Source organism: Solanum verrucosum, unplaced genomic scaffold (assembly GCF_900185275.1).
Source record: "Solanum verrucosum unplaced genomic scaffold, falcon-dt-bn FXZP01000268.1, whole genome shotgun sequence".
Lineage (NCBI taxonomy): Eukaryota > Viridiplantae > Streptophyta > Magnoliopsida > Solanales > Solanaceae > Solanum > Solanum verrucosum.
In genome coordinates this window covers 2639771-2654682 of record NW_026019957.1, presented here as the reverse complement: position 1 = coordinate 2654682, position 14912 = coordinate 2639771, and the positions used below count along the sequence as shown (strand labels likewise).

Sequence of the window (14912 nt, the reverse complement as noted above, 5' to 3'; positions counted from 1 at the left end):
TAAGTGTCCAAATTGCTAACAAGTGAAAGTTGAACACCAAAAGCCTGGTGGTTTGGCTCAGAGGATAGAACTTCCAGAGTGGAAGTGGGAAATGATCAATATGGATTTCATCACAGGGTTGCCAAGGTCTCGCAGGCAACATGATTCTATTTGGGTAATTGTCGATCGAATGACAAAGTCAGCTCATTTTCTACCGGTAAAGACTACCAATACATCAGAAGATTATGCCAAGTTGTATGTTGAAGAGATAGTGAGACTTCATGGAGTCCCAATCTCCATTATTTCAGATAGAGGTGCACAGTTTACTGCACAGTTCTGGAAATTTTTTCAGAAGGGCTTGGGTTCAAAGGTGAACTTAAGTACTGCCTTTCACCCTCAGACTGATGGGCAAGCAGAGCGCACTATTCAGACCTTAGAGGATATGTTGAGGGCTTGTGTAATCGATTTCAAAGGGAGTTGGGATGATCACCTACCTCTCATTAAATTTGCCTACAACAACAGTTATCACTCTAGCATCCAGATGGCTCCATATGAAGCTCTTTATGGGAGAAGATGTAGATCTCCTATTGGATGGTTTGAAGTTGGTGAAGCACAGTTGATAGGACCAGATTTAGTTCACCAAGCTATGGAGAAGGTGAAAGTGATTCAAGAGAGGTTGAAAACGGCACAGAGTCGTCAGAAATCCTACACCGATGTTAGGAGAAGGGAGTTAGAATTTGAAATAGACGATTGGGTATATTTGAAGGTTTTACCCATTAAAGGCGTTATGAGGTTTGGTAAAAAGGAGAAACTTAGTCCCCGATATATTGGACCTTACCGCATAGCCAAGAGGATTGGCAATGTTGCTTATGAGTTGAAGTTACCACAGCAACTAGCAGCGGTTCATCCGGTATTTCACATCTCCATGTTGAAGAAGTGCATAGGCGATCCTTCATTGATCCTACCGACTGAAAGTATTAAGATCAAGAATAACTTATCTTATGAGGAGGTTCCTGTTCAAATTTTGGATCGTCAAGTTCGTAGGTTGAGAACGAAAGATGTAGCCTCAGTCAAGGTCCTATGGAGGAACCAATTTGTTGAGGAAGCTACTTGGGAAGCCGAAGAAGACATGAAGAAGAGATATCCATATCTCTTTGAATCCGCAGATCAAGGTATTAATTTCCTTCTTAGTGCTCTTTAAATTATATGGGCATGTTGTTGTTGTTGCATGATTGCTTGTTGGGTGTTTGAATTGATGTTACACCCTTAGCCTTGTAAGAGTAACCTCATTCGAGGACGAATGTTCCCAAGGGGGAGATATTGTAACATCCGACAATTTAAAATAAATATGAAGAAGCTTGAAATTGGAAGTAGTCATTTTTGGAAAAATTCAGAATTTGGAAATTTGGCTAAGTTCAGAATCTGGAAATTTGGCTAAATTCAAAATCTGGAAATTTGGCTAAGTGTGGAAATCAGTGAGTTTTTGGCCAACTTTGAGCAGTCATAACTCCTAGCTCAAGATGATCCAGGAGTAGTTCCAGTTATTTTTGGAAAGCCCTTGGAACGATCTTTCCAACGCCACCTAGTTTGCTCGATTCCGAGTTCGTATGAGTGAGTTATGCCCTTTGAAAGTTGGGCAGTTGGCAGGGAGTCCGTCCAAAAATTTAAGGGCATTTTGGTCTTTTCACAAATCATTTCTTTTGAGGTTATATTGTTGTGTTAGACTGATTGTGGATCATTTTTGTTCCATTTTAAAAGAGTAAGAGTTAGGGTTCTTGAGTGATGAAGAGAAGAAGAGAGAAAGAAGAGAAGAAAAAGAGGAGATCAAGGAGTTTCCGTCAAAGATCGTCGTGGAAATCGTCGGGGGTGATCCCTAATAGGTATGTGAGTTCATAGTGATGGGTTGATTCTTTCCTCCACACACCAATCTCGTTTTATTATTGAGAAAAGATTGGTTGTGTTGTTTGAGGTTGTTGGTTGTGTTGTTGATATTGTTAATTGTGTTGTTGAAGTCCCTTGTTGAGTTGGGACATGATTTGGTTGTGTTTTTGAGTTGAATCTCTTGAATGTTGAGGGATTTTATGATCCTTAGTGTTGGTTGGTTCATACCCCGACACACTAACTCGTTTTTAATTCCAAGAAAAGATTTATTTTGGTTGTTGAAGTTGTTGGTTGTGTTATTGAAGTTCTTGCTGATTTGGGACAGGATTTGGTTGTGTTTTGAGTGGAATCCACTGTATGTTGAGGGGTTTATGACCCCAAGTGTTTGGGAAAAGAACCTTTGAAGTTAAGAGGGTTTAGAGTTGGCAACATGAAGGAGAAAAGTCAGGCTGCTTTCAGGAAACAAGTCTGTGTTGCGGCTGTGTTCCCTCTGTCAACAAAATCTGTTCTGTTTTCATAATTTAATTTCGAAATTTTTCTTAAGTTTAGTTGTCCTAAATTATTCCTAATCACCATGGGGTCCTTCCAAACACAAATCATTACCCTTGAGTTCATAATCCAATTCAAGGAGAGTTAGTTCCAATTCAAGGAGAGTTAGTTCCAAGTCAAGTAAAGTTAGAAGTCAAGTGATGTTAAGAGTTAAGCTTAGAAGTGAAGTAAGTCAAAGCAAGTTTTTAAAGTTGTTCAAGAGTCTTTATTGAATGTTTTAGCTTCATTTTTAAGACTCGAGTTTCAAGTCAAGTCAAAAGTATTGAGTTTCAAGTCAAGTCAAAAGTTAAGAGTTTCTTGTTAAGTTAAGAGTTTCTTGTGAAGTTAAGAGTTTCACATCAAGTCAAGAGTACAAGTAAAGTAAAGAGTTTAAAGTTGGGTTTATTTCTCAAAGTTATTAAGGAACTATGTATTCCTAAAGAAGTTTTAAAGAAATGTTTTTACATTTAAAAATGATTGGAAACTGAGATTTCCAAAGAGCCTTCGGGCTAGTTTTTGAGTAATTATCTCATATTAGCAGGAATAAATATGTTTTAAAAACATAAGAGCCAGTACATTTTTTGGAGTAGTATCGAGCACCGAATTGGGGGAGCATTCAAAGAACCCACAGCCCCCATGGAACCATGTTAGCCACCATGGGTAGAAAAGGATCATACTTTTTAGATGAATCCTTTTCAGATTAGACTAGTGGATCCATTAGGCAGTTCAGGTCTTATACCTTTGGCCGGGTATAAGATGCTCTGGCAGCGTGAGGTCGATCGCTGTATCATCACTATAGCTCTTATGTGATGGTTGTCGGTTAGAGAAACTCCCACAGCAGTTATTGTATTTTCATACACAGAGATTATTGTATTTTTATATACATCAGTTCATTGTATTTTTATATACATTTCAGGCTTATTGTATCTTTGTATACACACAGAGTTTATAGCATGTTTTAAACAGTCTTTCTTTACATCGCACTTGTTTTAAATTGCCATATATTAAAAGAAGTCAGTCACGTTGAGTTGAGTTGAGCAAGGTAAACTTTTCAATTTCTTCCAAATTTCCTTCTAGCCTATGTTGCTTAGTTGTCCAGCTCGCATACTCGTACATTCCATGTACTGATGTCAGTTGGCCTGCATCGTCTTATGATGCAGATACAGGTACCCTGGATCAGCATCCTGCACGTCGTTGATCCAGCTGAGCACTCCAGAGTCAGTGGTAAGCCTCCTTGCATTCCGGAGGATTTAATTATTTTGTGTTCTTAGTTTTTGTTTTATTAGGATGTTGCGGGGTCTGTCCCAACATCCATCTCAGTAATTTAGAGGCTTAATAGACAGACAGACAGTCAGTCAGTTAGTTTTGAGTCTCTCATATATGTATATATATGTAAATATTCTATTTTGATATTCGAGTTGCCTTTATGGCCATATTTTATAAGTTAAGTTGTTTTGTAATATTACATTGCATTGAGTTATTCTGTTGGGTTAGGTTTCCGCTGAGTTAAGAAAGCCAGGCCAAGGGTTCGCTTGGGGCCAGAAATGGTCTCCGGGTACCGGTCCCGCCCAGGGTGTAGGCTCGGGGTGTGAGGCGGCTTAATACCAAAGTCTTGTATAACCAGAGATATGTAGGCGGCTTAATACCAAAGTCTCGGTCGTACCCAATTTCAACTTTTTATTATTTCAATTGATCACCACTAACATCTCTTGTCGATCGGACAAAATCGGTTACTAAGTTAACGTTGGTTGCCCGACAATTCACTCTTCATTTTCAAACAACCAAGGGGAAGTTGTTGACACCCAATTTTGAACAACCTTTAGCAATTTCAGAAATGCTATTCGATTAACTACGTATTTTTTAAAAATACGTCGAGTGTAAAATTTTAATCTATTTTGTCTAAAAATTATATATTTAGTATGCATGCTTTATAAAAATTATTGTAAATACTATTAAAATATTTTTAAATTATTAGTAAAACTCAAAATAATTCAAATGTTTTAAAATTTAAGTAATTTTAATTATAATATTTTATAGTATTTTAATTGGATAGCATTTCTTCAAATTTCCTCAAAATCATTTAATTGTTAGCCTATTCTATTCTAATTCATTTCAATTCTAGCTTATTCAATTTCAATTTTATTTCAATAATAACCACCTTTGCATTTCAATTCTAGTCCAATCTTATTTGCAATTTTGGCCATTACAACTCCCATCTCATCCGTCCATCTTTTAAGTTAAATCCTAGCCGCTCATTAAAACTAATCCTACGGTCCAGATCGATTCTCTTTAACCTTCCTATTTTAATATCTAAAGACTCCAAACCCTAAAAGATTATTCATCTCTTCCTCTCCTCTCCAAGCAGACCCGCCGTCCCCTCTTTCTTCTCTCTTACTTGCTCCGGCGAGTGACGGCAATCAAGCGAACAGCAGCTCCGGCGAAGCTCGCTCCGGCCAGCAGTTGGCGAACGCCAGACGACACCAGCTCCAACAGCAGCAGTGCCGACGAGGACAACCAACAACCAATGGCTTCCTCTCTCTCTCTGTCGCCCTCCTCCCCTCACTTTCCTCTTCTCCTTCCCTTCCCCCCGTCTCCTTTTTATTCGCGTCTGAACAGTCCAGCGAAAACGACAACAACAACAACAGCCAGAAACAGCGAGACTCAAGCGAAGGCGAAAGCCAGCCACTTCGGCCAGTGCAAACAACAACCAGTAACCGTGAGAGCAATTGGGCAGCAACCATCGCTGCTCCACGCCACCAGTCACCCACGTCTTCAGTAAAAACGGCAACCATTTCGGCATATTTTGGTTTTGTTTAAGACGGATCTTAACAGATCCATCCCAGGTACAAATTCCTTTACTTTTGAGATCAAATTTTAAGCATATCACTATGAAAATTGTAAAATGTGAGGTGGCTGCACCTTTTCGTTTTAGATTTTGAATTCTTAGTAGATGTGTGGGCTGATTTGTTCTCCAAGTTCGTGCTTTACTCTTGAGATTTTGTTAAGACATTTGAACTTCCTTAATGCTTGTTGATTTGTAATAACTTGGATTTCCTAAATCACTGTTTGTTTATAAAATTCCATTCCTTAACCGATTATGATGCCCATTGTAGCTATGGTAATAACTTTGGTTCTCTGCTAAAACGGATAGTTATTTTGAGCTCGACAATCATCAATAGTACATTGTCCTCCCAATCAGACAAAAGGATCAAACTACTCCACATCAATATCGACAAATTAACATTCAACTGCACCCACTTCTTACGATAGGACGAGGGGTCAAAGCTACAATATTCTGAATTCATCAACAAATGACACTCAATCATTCTAAAAGGCGAAGGTTTATGCCCTCAAACAATTATCTCATGAGCCCGAAAACTATATTATGCTCGGAGATTACATTGTGCTCGAGATTACATTTGTTCTTGATATTGCATTGTGCCCGAGATTGCATTTGCCCGAGATTGCATTATGCCTGAAGATTGCATGTGCCCGATACTACATTTTGCTCAAAAATTGCATGTGCCCGATATTGTATGAGCCCGAAGATTGCATTGTGCCCGATACTGCATATGTCTGATACTGCATGTGCCCGAAGATTGCATTGTGTCCGATATTGCATGTGCCAGAGAATCGCATTGTGTCTGATATTGCATGAGGCCGAAGATTGCATCGTGCTTGATATTGCATGTGCCCGAAGATTGCATTGTGCCCGATAATGCATGTACCCGAAGATTGCATTGTGTCCGATATTGTATGTGTCCGAGAATTGCATTGTGCCCAATATTGCCTGTGCCCGAGAATTGCATTGTGCCCGATAATGCATGAGCCCGAACATTGCATTATGTCCGATATTGCATGTGCCTGAAGATTGCATTGTGCCAGATTTGCATTGTCCCTGAAGATTGCATTGTGCTCGAATTGCATGTGCTCGAGATTACATGGTGCTCGAGAATTGCATATGCCCGAATAAACTCCAATCAAGCTACAAGTATCAACAGATGCCTGAATTACAAATACGCTTTCTTTACTCATTACTTATGTTTCGAAGGCGTCATGGTCTAAAGGCATCTTTCATGGCCTGCGAACGTCATATCATGGCCTAAGGATTTACTTTCTGCTTATCATGTTCCAAAGGTGTCATACTCAAAAGGCATCATTTTTCATAGCCCGCAGACAATATTTTCATGACCTAAGGATATAATTTTTACGTATAAGTCTGAAAATCATGTTGGTAAAAATGATTAGATAATAGGTTCAGATTTTTGTTAATGGATAATTTGCTAACTTTTGCTTGTCACCATCTGGCTTAATTAATCAGACGTTAATAGTTGTAGTATCGTTTCAATTAATTAATCATAGTGACTGTTCGCTAATTAATTAATTTTAAATAAATTTTGCATGTTTCTCACATAGATATCCTGTCCATAGGCTATTAATTTCCAGCATATTAAAATCTTGACTATCTTAAATAAAATTCGCGCTTGACCAAATCTGTATATGAAATTATTTTATGTATTATGTTCACTTTCTGTCACTGTTTCATGATATAAATGAACCAACTCTTGAATGTTTTAGTTTTAAAATATGCCCTGATTAAATTCTTCCCGAAATATTTTAGTTTTTGCATTTATAAATAATTGTCTTGCCACTTTTAATCAATTAATAAATAATGCTGGCACGCTTTATTAATAAAATAAATAATTTCTGCATTTTTGAATAGTGTTTTGCCACTTAAAACCAGCTAATAAATAAGTGCATGTATGAAATTGTCATGTTTCAGATTATAATTAAATTAAGTAAATCTTTTGCCCCTTATAATATTCTGCTCGTTAATAGTTTTTTATTTACTTGTTAATATATTTATTGTATGGTGTCGTATGCCCACACACTTTGTATGCGACCTTTTCACTCTATTTGTGTTTGCAAGCATGTTTAAATAAAATCTAGAGGTCAACTTGAGACTTTACGTGCTAAATGATCGTCCAACTTGTTTGATTTGGTGTCCAGGAGAGCCTACTAGGAACTTATTTTAGTCTAAATCCACCCGAATAGTAGCCCAATGTCTCTTGGACCTTAAGCGGGGACGCTAGGCACCTCTTACAGATGAAATGCATGCGGTGGTGGGGTAGGGGTAGTTTAGGCCCTACAGAGATGATGACATCGACTCGGCCTTAGTGACAAACCTTGGTTTTGTCTGTCCTTACGAAAAGCCGCCCGAAATAAAAAAAGTCGAGTACTAATCAGTAAAGTCCTTCAGAGTCTCCCTTTCCCTTTACCTTCTATGTGTTTTATTTTTATAACTTGTTGGGGGTAGTTTAAATAAAATAATAAAAAATATCTTTTATATCTATTTGCAAAAGTTCTGTCTCCTCGCTCATCTCTTTATTAACTGTTTAATATTTGTTTAACATTATGTTATCACATAGTTTTGCACGCCTAATTAATTAAAATATTTAAATTGACTTTAATTGTTTAATGTTATTTATCACATAGTAATTATGTTTAAATTAACTTAAATAATGAATGAAGTGACCTTAAATGCTACTTGTAACTCCCACATAAATTGCATGAGATACGGCCGAGACCCACATTTATGGACCTTGAGGGATGCCTAACACCTTCCCCTCGAGGTAATTTGAACCTTTACACGATCTATGGTTCGTTGACCTTAGCTAGACTTAATTAGGTTAGATAGGTGCCCTAACGTGCCTTAATTCGTTAGGTGGCGACTCTTCAATCCAACCCAAAGCCCAAAAGATTTGTTAGGTCGTGCACCAAAACCCGTTTTTGAGAAAAACGGGGCGGGACACACGTTTATTGTCATTCTTAGTGTTGAATTGATTTTCTTTTTGCATTAGTATTAATTTGATTTTTGATTTAAGCTTTATTATAATTACTAACATTTGTGGAATATAATCTTTATTGAACCATTCAGAATTCTAAGTTTCAAACTTGAAATAATATATTAAAAGATAAAAACTATGAAAAAGTATAAGAACTATTTAAAAATTATATCAAAGTAAATATTTTTATGTATAAAATAAAATTTTAAAATTATATATATAATGTCGGGTTGGTTTGGTCTCGGGTTGGTTTTTTTAGTTAAAACCAAACCAACCCAAATATAGTCGGGTTTTTTTTTTCAATAACATACCAAGTCAAACCAACCACTAGTCATGTTTTTTTTCTTGGTTTGACTCAATTTGCGATTTGGTTTGATTTTTTGTTCGATTTTATACACCCCTATTGAACACCAACAAACAATGGGGGTTTAAAAGAATTACAAGCTAATTCATTACATGTCTAGATAACTTGTCAACCCATTTTAAACCAAACCTTTCAGTGCTTAGTGCAATCAGTAGGCAAAAATGAAACTTTGTTACCCACAAGATCAAATACAATTAAGAAATTCATTTGTGCTAATTTCCCAAATATAGCAATTTCATCATCATGCAACATTGTGAAACAAACCAAACATTCATCCAATTGTGTAAATGTGTTTGTTGTTGGCAACACTATATCTGCATTTGTAAAATGTGCAACAATCTTGGGAACATTGATAGTGCCATTCTGAGACTCATAACATAACTTTAAGAACCCAGACGAAACGTTCTTCCTCGTAGCATTAATCAAAGACACCAATGTTTTCTCCAAATTTGCGTAAAAGTCAAAAGGAACAAACGTATATGTTGTCCCAAAATCAATTATAATGTTACCTTGATCGTTGGGACTAATTTTAGAAGATCTGAATGGCAAAGTCTTATTTCCAATGCTAATACTTTCCAAAGTTAGATAATAGGAGATTGGATCCTCTTCACGTAATATCAAGGGAGTTGAAACGACATCAGGACCTAACACGACAGCATTGTCACCAAAGTTGATGTGATTGGAACTATCTAACAATAATTCCAATGGGATGAAACAATATGAGAATTTCCCTTTGATTTCTTTATTCATTTGGTTGACAATTGAGACATTGCCACCACCTAAGCCAATGATGCCAAAAATGGCATTATTAGTGAAACTATCTCTATTGGCATGTCCACAACCAAAGGCAATGTTAGGAATTGAGATATTTTCACCACAAGTAGAAGCAAATGTGAAAGTTTCAATAGAAAGATCACCTATACTATGAGATTAGTCTTCATAAATTGCTTCATAATTACATGTATTATTCTTACATGTGAGAAAACCATTATCTACTTGACAAATTTTATTGTTACAACCAATAGTCTTGTAAGAACAGCTATTCTTGGGATTGAAATAGTGTCAATTGTTTGAAGCAATCAATACAAGGCTCACATTGTGTCCATGTCAAGTCACTAGCAGTATCAACAATGACAAGAATGTCTATAGGGGGGGTTCCAATTGAGATTTTCATGAGGTATCTGTTAAATTAGGTCTTAGGCGTAACTCACACCCCAAAAGCTAGCTCAAAGGGAGAAGGATTGCACAAGCCTTATAAGGAGTCCACCCATCTCATTAACCACCGATGTGGACTTTTGTCATTCTTTAACACCCCACCTCACGCCCAGTGCTTAGCATCTGGTGCGTGGGCAATTTTTTATTTTTGGGGGCCCCAACATCGGGTGAGACAGGCTCTGCTCTGATACCATGTTAAATTAGATCTTAGGCCTAACTCACACCCCAAAAGCTTGCTCAAAGGGAGGAGGATTGCCCAAGCCTTATATGGAGTCCACCCATCTCATTAACCACCGATGTGGACTTTTGTCATTCTTTAACAGTATCCATCAACAGAGGTTGTAATAATACTTGATTGGATTGCATTGACAAATTTTTTTCTTGAAGAAGGAAACGCGGGAGAGTGAGTGGTGGAAGGCATTTTGAAGGCGTTCAAATGGAGTGTTTGATGGATTGTAAAAAGGTGAAAGAGGAGAATCGTGATGGATAAGATCCAGAGTGAATCCATCAACACTTTTACGACAAACAATCAAAGAAAGTAAAAGGACTAACATAGGCATAAGAGTGAAACCAACTTGGTTGTGGTGCATTGGTGGGAGTTCTTCACCCTTAATCAGAGGTCTCGGGTTCGAGTTCTGGGTATAGAGAAAATCATGTTGGGAGAACTACCCCCGAATGGGCCCTACAGTGCGTGATCCGAATTTAGTCGGAGCTCCAATGTGGGCTCCGGACACCGAGTGAGAAACCAAAAAAAAAAAAAGTGAAAGATGACCAGGAATTGGAGAGTTGACAAGATTTTGGAGAATGATGTAAAATGAGACAATGTTTGGTACCATTTTATAGTAATAAAATATACCATTTTATAGTAATAAAATCTAACTTCTTCAGTAATTTACCCTATTTAGTATGTTTTTATCTTATTTTAATTTTTAATAATAATCTTTTAACTTATTTACCATCAATGAAAAATAATTATAATTTAACTAATTATTTCTTTATTACTCCTCTTTCTAAGAAAATAATAATTTAAGCTTTGTTCAAAGAAAATTTTGTTTGTCCTTTTCTTAACGACACTTTTCTTTTTCTTTTTTTGCCTCCTGACAAATTTTAGCAATCTCTTCCTTTTTTTTTCTTTAGGCACAAGGGTCTGGTGGACCCTTGTACTTGTATATGTTTGTATTATGGATCCTTCTACTTAACCATTTACCAACTAAACCCCTAAACTCAATCAAAAAATAATTGATAAACCCCTCTTACCATGTTTATAGCTCACTCTCCCTTGAATAGATGACATGTCAAATCCATGTCACTTAAATTAATACCACATCATAATTATATGTATTAACTATTTTTAAAAATTATTAATTTATTCTTTAAAGTAAATTTTGGGTCTCCACTCGTCTTCTACCCGATCCAGCCATGAAATGGCCAAAAATTCGCCGGAGAAAGTTGCCACAGCCATCACTCCTCTTGCCGGCGAGACCACAAATACTTTCTCCCTCACACGTCTCTATCTCCCTTCGATCACCTTCTACATTTTCCTTTCATTCTTCTCCAACCTCCATAAATCTAAGCTGCCACACCACAACTCCAGTGGCCAAACCTCTTCACCCGGCGTGACCAGCTCCTCGCCGCTCACCCGCCTGGTTCTCCCCTTCACTGTCTTTCTTTCTCTGTACCACCAGTGATCCCTCGCAAAACACCAAGGACCGCCTATCATCGCCGCTTCCCTCGAACCAGAAGGAGACTCTTTGCCGCCTTTGTCGAACTAGCATGCCATGGGACTCCTTGGCACCTCCGGCGTATGGATCGTCTAAAGAAAATGAAAAAAAAGGTTGAGCAGGGATGGGGATCCCTGAAAAAGTAGGTGGGTGGGGTGAAGAAGAAGGGTTTTTTAATTCTTATTTTATTTTTATATTAATTATTTTATAATTTTAATATTTTTTAATTTTAAATATGGTGTACACTTGCCTTAACACGCGTGTATTCACGCTCTCTAGCCAACTCAGCCATCTTAATGCCACATAAGCATGGTCAATGGTCAGAGGGATTTAGTGTATTGAATATTATTGAGTTTAAGGGTCCAGTTGATAACAAGTTAAGTAGAAGGGTCCATAATACAAACGCATACAAGTATAAGGGTCGATCAGACCCTTTTGCCTTTTCTTTATTAGGATTTGTCCCGAATTCCTTACTTTATTTGAATTCTATTATAATTGCATTTCAATCCAAAAAAGGTTTCTAATTTGTATATTAAAAGGTTTCCTTGGTGCAAAAAATATGATTTCACTTTAACCATTCAACCACACCCCATATATGTTAGCACATAACATTTGACAATTCCATTATAAATTAACATTCATACGTTTTAATATGATGAAAAGTCATAATTATCATTTTCCTCATTTAAGAAAATATTATATTTACTTTTATTGTTAATTGCTACTTTTATATATATATATATATATATATATATATATATATATATTATTTAAATTAAGGGGACATATATATGCGCTTATATGTGCAACGCATGTCACTAAAAAGGGTGAAAGAGGAGAATCACGATGGATAAGATCCAAAGTGAAACTATTTACATTTTTACCACAAGAAATCAAAGAAAAATGAAAGAATGATAAAAGAACTAACATTGGGATAAGAGTGAAAGATTTAGTATTAATCTCCATGGCTAGAGGAGTTGACAAGGTTTTTGGAGAATAATGAGAAATATTGATGTGAGATGAGACAATGTTTAGTACCATTTTATAGATTAAAAAAATGCATATCAAGACACTAATATAGAAATTAATTAAGTTAAACAGTATATGTCAAGAGACTAATATAGAAATTAATTAAACAAATGTGTATGTCAAGAGACTAACACAGAAATTAATTTAAAATATGTATGTCAAGAGACTAATGTAGAAATTAATTAAGTAAAAATAATGGAATAGAGGATAAGGTGAGATTTTGTTACCATTACCAATTTTGTGAAGTTGAATTTCACTTCCCATCAAATTATGTAATTGAGAAAATACTATATTTTATTAGATTCATTCCATATATACTCTTTTCTTTTTCTTCTATAATTATTTTTTTAACTTTTTTGGCAATACAACTTGATAATCATAAAAATAGTGATAATTTTACAAACAACAATTCAAATTTGATTTCAAAAGAGTAATTTACAATATTACGTTTACCTTACTTTGATAATTAATAAAAGATAATTCATTCGTTAGCATAAGATTGAAATATATAAAAGGCATCAAGAGAATTGATCAACAACATTAATTTGTATTAATACTAATTATAATAACATTGATCAAAAGACCAAACATTAAACAAGAAAAAAACTAACACTAAATAGCAAACACAAATTACTTAGTACTTAGTACAATCTGCTGGCTTAAAGGAGAGTTTGTTGGCCACAAGATCATATCCAATTAAGAAATTTCCTTGTGCCAAGTTTCCAAATATAGCAATTTCATCTGCAGGTACTATTGTAAGACAAACCAAACCTTGCTCAATTTCTGCAAACGTGCTCGATGGCGATAACTCTAAATCCGCATTTGCAAAATGTGTAACAATCGTTGGAGCATCGATAGTACCATTCTCAGACTCATAACATAGACGAAAAGTCCCTGATGGATCTTCCTTCCTAGTAGCACTAATCGAATCCACCAATGTTGATTCCAAAGAGGAGTAAAAGTCGTTAGGTAGAAAAGTCAACGTTGTGCCTGAATCAATTATAATGTTACCTTCCTCACCTCCCGAGCCAATTTTAGAAGATTTATATTTCAACGTCTTATTCCCAACACTAACTCCTTCCAAGTTAAGATAGTAGAAAGTGGATGGATCTTTTTTAATCAAGGGAGTTGAAACGACGTCAGGGCCGGACACGGTGGCACTACTCCCAAAGTTGATGTGACTTGTGACATTGGAAATTGGTGAATCTAATGGGATTGAGATTAAACAATAAGAGAATTTCCCATTTATCTCTTTATCCAATTGGTTGATAATTGAAACTTCACCACCACCTAAACCAATAATACCAGACGTATAATTATTAAACGTTCCACCATTATCATGACCGCAACCAAATGCAACATTGGGAATTGCAACATCTTTACCAGAAGTAGAAGGAAAAGTGAATTTATCAAAAGCAAGGTCACCAATAGTGTGTGATTGATCACCATAACTCATTTGATATTCACAAACATTTCCTTTCACACAAGATGAACTCCCTATTGATGTACATTCTTCAACGTCACACCCCGCGGTTTTATAAGTAGAGCTTTTCTTCGAATCAAAAAGAGGTGATGATTGTTCAAAACAATTTTCACAAGGCTTACATTGCGTCCATGTTAAGTCACTACCCGTATCAGCTATAGCTACAATTTCAACCGGGGGGTTCCAATTGATAATTTCATAAGGTATTCACCAGGGATGAGTGAAATATCTGATTGAATTGTGTTGGGTGTAGCAAGAGAACTCTTCTTGAAAAAAGAAGCACGTGAAAATGATCGATGAAAGGCATTTCTAAGGCGATTTGATTGAGTGTTTGACGGGTTATAAAAAGGTGAATGAGGAGAATCGCGATGGATAAGATCAAGAGTGAAGCCATTTTCACCACGATCACTTATTGTTTTGCGACAAGAAACCAAAGACAGATGAAAGAATGTTAAAAATACAAATGCAGATAAAAGAGTGCTAGCTTTAGTATTCATCTTCATAATGACTATATTTTTTATGAGAGTTGATGAAGTAAATTAGATTGTGATTAGTATCATTTTATAGGTAAAATTAACTTAGTGTGAAGCATATAAGAATATGTAAAATTGAGGAAAATATGGGATTTTGGGGGAACGAATATTAATTAATTTGGAAGAAATATTTTATAAAATATATATACCAAATGCAGAGTAAGGAAATGAAACATTTTTATTTTTATTTTGAAATTAAGTTAAATGAAGAGTTTCACTTACCATAAACATGAATGTTATTAAGAGACTATACGTAAAAAAAAGATACATTTAATATAATCTTTTCCTTTTATCATATCAGCTTCCATTAATTAATACGTATATCTATACTAT

At 35.9% G+C, this 14912-nt stretch overlaps 1 protein-coding gene and 1 pseudogene across 1 annotated transcript; both read right to left on the bottom strand.

Moving 5' to 3' along the window:
- Nucleotides 1-8730: 8730 nt before the first annotated feature.
- On the bottom strand, nucleotides 8731-11275 carry LOC125814333 (aspartic proteinase CDR1-like; annotated as a pseudogene).
- A 1922-nt stretch (nucleotides 11276-13197) lies between these two features.
- Nucleotides 13198-14549, bottom strand: LOC125814657 (aspartic proteinase CDR1-like). The gene is given in 2 exon segments (XM_049494129.1): nucleotides 13198-14228; nucleotides 14231-14549. Coding segments are annotated over 2 exon segments (1350 nt in total).
- Between the last annotated feature and the right edge of the window lie 363 nt (nucleotides 14550-14912).